Source organism: Stylophora pistillata, chromosome 4 (assembly GCF_964205215.1).
Source record: "Stylophora pistillata chromosome 4, jaStyPist1.2, whole genome shotgun sequence".
NCBI classification, from domain to species: domain Eukaryota; kingdom Metazoa; phylum Cnidaria; class Anthozoa; order Scleractinia; family Pocilloporidae; genus Stylophora; species Stylophora pistillata.
The window spans coordinates 31,004,489-31,010,951 of NC_142522.1; the positions used below are offsets into that span (position 1 = coordinate 31,004,489).

Below are 6,463 nucleotides of genomic sequence, written 5' to 3' on the forward strand. Positions count from 1 at the left end.
GTAAGAGTTTGGAGTTATACCACTTGAGTAATCGTTGCAATTTTACGACGAATTAATATAAATGTAAATGGATGAACTAATTAATTTACCAATATTAAGCGTTCGTTAATCCCAAGTAAGGATGTCAGATGTCGATTCTTAAAAACGATCCCGTTCAAAAATGGCTCTTGACATGCAGTGATTTGAGATTCTTAGTTGTAATAACAGAGACCAAGTCCAATGGCATTTGAATTTGTGGATAGTAGAATCTTAACAAGGTAGTTCATAAACTGTTATATTTTTTTTATTGATACCTCCTGGAGTGACATGCTGTTCACCTTTTCTTCCTCTTACATAGGAACAACGTCTCCAACAGGTTGGTGGTTTGATATTTAATTGCTCTTAGCGGTAAACGTTGGGCGAAAGGCTTTTTCAGTGCAAACTGAGGTCGTGGATTTTATCACCGACGCTATGTTGTCTTTGGTTTACTCGATGCATAAAAGTAGAGCGCAATATACGCGTTGAATTAGAAAAATATAAAGACTGCGCCTTCATCCCTACAAGCCTGTTTCGTGATTGCTCACCCATTAAATCCCCTGATGAGTGAGCAGTCACGAAACAGGCTTGGTAGGGATGAAAGCGTAGTCTTTGTATTTTTCTAACTCAACACACACACACACACACACACACACGCTAATGTGTGTGTGTGTGTGTGTGTGTGTTGAGTAGAAAAATACGACGACTACGTTTTTACCCCTACAAGCCTGTTTCGTGATTGCTCACTCATCAGAGGATTTATTGACAAGAATATTCGTTACCATCGCTTACATACTTTACAAATTTGCATAAGAGGCGTGGTGGTGACTTTAAGTGCTTTGTTCAGTTAGTGCGAAGTGACGCTTTGTTTCTGTGGCAGCATAAGAACACTAGTTCATTACGTTTCTTGAGTGATGATAGTTCAGGTCGGCGGATGATGAGTAGTTTTTCTTATAGGCAGAGGTTGCATCTTTTACTTGCGCTGTTGTAGGTTGATCTAGATGAAAGGATGCGCCATGTTATAAGGTAGTCGATGTTACTTTCTTTGAGAGTCTAGATGTATGTTTCAGTAGTGTTACTGTCCTTATGTGTGACGGTGAAAGACCACAATCTCAAAAACATCTTCAACCGAAATACAATCAAGATCAGTTACAGCTGCATGAACAACACCAAACAGATCATCGACAATTACAACAAACGCGTTTTAAATTCACCCCAACGCATCGATGACATCATAGATAGCACCAATAGAAAAGACAACAAAACTTGCAACTGCCAACAAATGATCACTTGCCCACTTAACGGAAACTACCTCCATGCACCAGTAACCCACCAAGCCACTGTCACACGTAAGAACTACTAAAACATAGATCGGACTCACAGAAAAAAATTTAAAAACTAGATGCAGAAACCACACCGCATCATTCCAACACATAAAACATACACACTCTTCCGAACTCAACAAACACCTCGACTCTCAAAGAAAGTAACGAACACTTTATTTCATGGCGCATCCTTTCATCTAGATCACCCTACAACAGCGCAACTAAAAGATATAACCTCTGCCTAAAAGAAAAACTACTCATTAGCTGCCGACCTGAATTATCATCATTTGATAAAAGTAATGAACTTGTGTCCTCATGCTGCCACAGAAACAAAGTGTTACTGCCCAATAACTGAACAAAGCACGTTGGTTTCGAATCATTCTTGTCAACAAAATCCTCTGATGAGTGAGCAATCGCGAAACTGGCTTGTAGGGATAAAAACGTAGTCGTCGTATTTTCTACCCAATATATATACATGCATATACATATAGTTAGCCTGTATTGGTAATTGGATTCTCCTTTGTTATCCGCTAAGTTGACTTCGGTCGTGTATCTTTAATAGATCCTTAGTTGGGTTTCATATGGGATTATAGGCTTCCCCTACCCTGTCACCTTGAAAGTTAAATTTCCCAGGAGACCACGTCTCCGATCACGTAAATCACATCTTTGATTGCCGTGTTGCCAGCATGGTTGTCCTGATAGTGTAGTGGTCATCACACCTGACTAGTAACAGGAGGGACGTGGGTTCAAATCCCGCTCAGGGCAAATTTTCTTTTCAAACATTTATTCTATTTAATTATGGTTACTTGGGGTGTACAGAGTCAGGGTCTCTCTCGTATACAGAATTTTGTACATACATATATATTTAACAAATATTCCACGAGCGCGCGTTGGATATGAGATGATAGATAGCCAACTCGGCGCTACGCGCCTCGTTGACTATAATCATCTCATATCCAACAAGCGTGAGTGGAATAATTGTTTTATTAAAAACGCCCCCAAGAAATTATTATTTTGTAAGAAGAAACCGGATTTTTTAGCTCCCTTTTGATTTTAAACTGACGCGTACGTTTACCATATTTGTAGATTATGGTATATTGGCTCATATACCATAATGGCTAAGCCAATAAAAAGTCTTGAATTGCATTATCCAATGATCCAGTTTTTAATATATATATATATTATATATATATATATATATAGACAGTGTGCACTGTCTGCAGTTAGATAGCTCTCGCTTGGCTTTGCCTTTTGGCTACCTTGCGATTGAGCACTCTACACTGGGGTTGCCATGCACTTAGCCTTCGGGCGAAGCTCATCACCTTAGTTGTGATTTGAGCACTCTCGCATGGCAACATGTCTGCACTTGGTCCCACAAGTGTAGCGCCCAGGCAATGGTTTATTCCAGAGCTTGGCCCAGTGTCTGCACTGCACTGATGAGACCCACATAGGTCGAAACAGTGTGCACTGTCTGCAGTTATATATATATATATAGAAGAGTGAAGCGATTCACGAAACAGGCTTGTCGGGAAATGTAGTTACGTCCTTTTTTCCTCCCACAATATTTATATATATATATATATATATAATGTGTGGTAGGCGAAAACAACAACTACATATACATCCCTACAGACATGTGTCGTGGTTGCCCACTCATCAGGGGATTTTAATGGCAGAATAATGCGGTACAATCGCTTATACACTAATTGCTAATTAACATGGTTTATGGATTGTGAAAAGTGTCAAGTCAGCTGTTGTGTAGGAGGGCTTTGTTTCTGTGTCGGCAGGAAGAGACGAGTTCGTTACGCTTGTTGAGGGTTGATAGGTCTGGGTGGCAGATGATCAGGAATTTCTCTTGAAGGCATAGGTTGCATCGTTTGCTTGAGCTGTTGTAGGGCAGGTGGGAAATTTTCTTGAGCTGTTGTAGGGTCTCTTGACCATCACATTTCTCCTTATATATATATATATAATAAATAATTATATTATATATAATTATATATATATATATAATTATTATACATATATATATATATATATATAATAAATGTTTGAAAAGGAAATTTGCCCTGAGCGCGAGGATTTGAACCCACGTCCCCCTGTTACTAGTCAGGTGTGATGGCCACTACACTATCAGGACAACCATGCTGGCAACACGGCAATCGAAGATGTGGTTTACGTAATCGGAAACGCAGTCTCCCGGAAAACTTAATTTTAAAGGTGACAGGGTAGAGGAAGCCTATAACCCCATATGAAACCCAACTAAGGATCTATTAAAGATATACGACCGAAGTCAACTTAGCGGATGACAAAGAAGGATCCAATTATGGATACAGGCTAATTTCAATTAAATAAATTCTGTATACGAGGGAAACCCTGACCCTGTACACCCCAAGTAATCATACTTAAATAGAATAAATGTTTAAAAAGAAAATTTGCCCTGAACGCGGGGATTTGAACCCACGTCCCCCTGTTACTAGTCAGGTGTGATGACCACTAGACTATCAGGACAACCATGCTGGAAATACGGCAATCGAAGATGTGGTTTACGTCATCGGAGACGTGGTCTCCCGGGAAACTTAATTTTCAAGGTGACAGGGTAGAGGAAGCCTATAACCCCATATGAAACCCAACTAAGGATCTATTAAAGATACACGACCGAAGTCAACTATATATATACATATATATTTATTAAAAACTAGATCATTGGATAATGCAATTCAAGATTTTTTATTGGCTTAGCCATTATGGTATATCAGCCAATATACCATAATCTACAAATATGGTAAGCGTACGTGTCAGCTTAAAATTAAAAGAGAGCTAAAAATTTAATAAAATTTTATAATTCAATTTAACGTTTTTAATAAAACAATTATTCCACTCGCGCTTGTTGGATATGAGATGATTATAGCCAACTCGGCGCTACGCGCCTCGTTGGCTATCTATCATCTCATATCCAACGCGCGCTTGTGGAATAATTGTTAAATATATATATATATATATATATATATATATATATATACATATACATACATACATATACATGCAAATATATACATACATAAATGTATACATAAATACATCTATTTATCTATCTATCCATCTATCTATATATATGATATGCTTGTTTTCAGAGAGGGAAGAAGAAATCTCTTCGAACTCAGGTGATGATGATGATGACAATCTTTAATGAGGAAACTTTTTCACTAAAAAGTGGTTTACAAAAAGGACCGCGAAAATTAAAAATTAAAAATTTACAATGAATAAAAATGCTAAAAGATGCTACTAAAAACTAATGTATCTTATGTGTAATACAGGTAAGTAGCCGAAACTAAAATTAGACGGCACAAGGATAGTGATTTAAAGAATAACTAAAGAGGATGAATTCGAATTTTTAACTGTCGATTTTTCTTAATTTTTTTCAAGCTATCTCAACAGTAGGGGGACAAAGTGAGTATGAGAGTTTTCTTTTATCATTCTGAAAAAATTCGATTAATACGTATATTAATCTCATGAAATTCGATTGGTTTTAAACACGAATATAGAATGGATACATATCATTGAAACGCTCATTTCATTTCATAAATTCTGAGGATGTACAACCATGTGAGGAAAAATTTGGTCCGAAAAGCTGCCAAAATATCCGGCCCGCTAGCAAGCCAAACTTAGCTGTTTTTTTTTTTCCTTAAACTGAAAAAAAAAAAAATATTAAATTAATGTTTTTGAACGGTAATTCTGACTTATGTTGCCCACATGGTTATTTGTCGAGAAGGAGTTAAAGTGTAGAATCTTAAGAAGGGAAGCTTTAAGCTAATCTGATAACGAAAAAAGCATTTTTAAAATGTCGTCAAAAATTAAGTTAGCACAGGCCTAAATAACACAACGAATGCAATATTTCCCTGTAGAAATGCACATTAACAACGCTACACCAGCCAAGCTTTTACACCCAGATAACTATGATCAGTTTTTATGATGTAAATTGAATAGAAAAAAAAATTATTGTTAGTTAGGAATGAAGAAAAGGCTGAAATCACTGTTCTTGAATTGTAATTCTGGCCAATGCTTCCGACATGCTTAGCAACCGAGAACGAGTGAAAATATAGAGTTTGAGACGCTTAATCCAAAATATCTCAGTGAAAGAAAAATGTTAACCCAATTCAACAACTAAAAAGCATTTTAAAAATGCCATAAAAAAAGGTAACACAGGCCTGAACAACACATCGAAATGCAATATTTTTCTGCAGACTGGCAAAATCCCAACATTACACAGACGAAGCCTTCATTCCCAAGTAAAGATGGTATTTTAAGAGGTAAGTTGAAAAGAAAAAAATAAATGATTGTTTCTTAGGACCGAAGAAAAGGCTGAAGCCACTGTTCTTGAATTTTAATTCTGACCAATGTTTCCCACATGCTGAGTAATTGAGAACGAGTGAAAGTATATCGTCTGAGACGCTTAATCCAAATAATCTAACGGAAGAAAAATGTCAAGCTAATTCGGCAACAAAAAAGCATTTTAAATATGTCATCTAAATAGGTAACACAGACCTGAATAACTCATCGAAATGCAATGTTTTGCTATAGACTTGCAAATGTACAACACTACACTGATGAAGCCTTAATACCCAAGGGAACATAGTAAGCTAGCATGATGTTAGTTAAAAAAAAAGGTAAATGATAGTGACGTCATAGCTGTACGTTCGTCTTTTCGAAAGGCCTGAACTGTAGTTGCGTGCGCGAAATTTCAAATTAGTTGGGCTCTGCTCTCTCGACGCTGAAAAATGTCCTTGTTGTGTACCTGAAATTACAATATTGCCGACGTATAACTTCCACGTCATGTTCTCTTGCTTTTGAAAATACACTAAGATTATCCAAACTATGCTTAGAATCGGGTTTGTTTTCCCTGCTTGTGGGCCCACATACCGTACGCTTATTGGTTGCTTGAGTCCGTTGTATATCATAGCTTACTATTTACCAGTGTTTTAAGTTTCAGACTGTCTTTTTGTTCCGTTTAGATAACCAGACGACCAAGATCATTGTAGCTGCCATTGTTATGTCGTGTTTATTTGCTGTGGCTTTGATGTTCGCCATTGTGTACTACTGCCGACGTAAAAAATACAAACCTTTTA

The 6,463-nt window shown here is 37.1% G+C and overlaps 1 protein-coding gene across 15 annotated transcripts in view; it reads left to right on the top strand.

The window, feature by feature from the left end:
* Window positions 1–6,463, top strand: part of LOC148733335 (uncharacterized) — a 33,421-nt gene that overhangs the window by 24,408 nt on the left and 2,550 nt on the right. For 8 of the 15 annotated variants that reach the window (XM_088757489.1, XM_088757501.1, XM_088757502.1 and 5 more), the window contains 5 exons: window positions 338–355; window positions 4,472–4,501; window positions 4,764–4,787; window positions 5,582–5,647; window positions 6,350–6,463. The exon at window positions 6,350–6,463 is cut by the window's right edge and continues 21 nt beyond it. In XM_088757489.1, the coding sequence (XP_088613615.1) occupies window positions 338–355; window positions 4,472–4,501; window positions 4,764–4,787; window positions 5,582–5,647; window positions 6,350–6,463 (252 nt within the window). Of the gene's footprint in view, window positions 1–337; window positions 356–4,471; window positions 4,502–4,763; window positions 4,788–5,581; window positions 5,648–5,918; window positions 6,026–6,349 lie in introns of those variants that run through there. The other 7 variants (XM_088757490.1, XM_088757494.1, XM_088757497.1 and 4 more) reach the window with 3 other exon arrangements.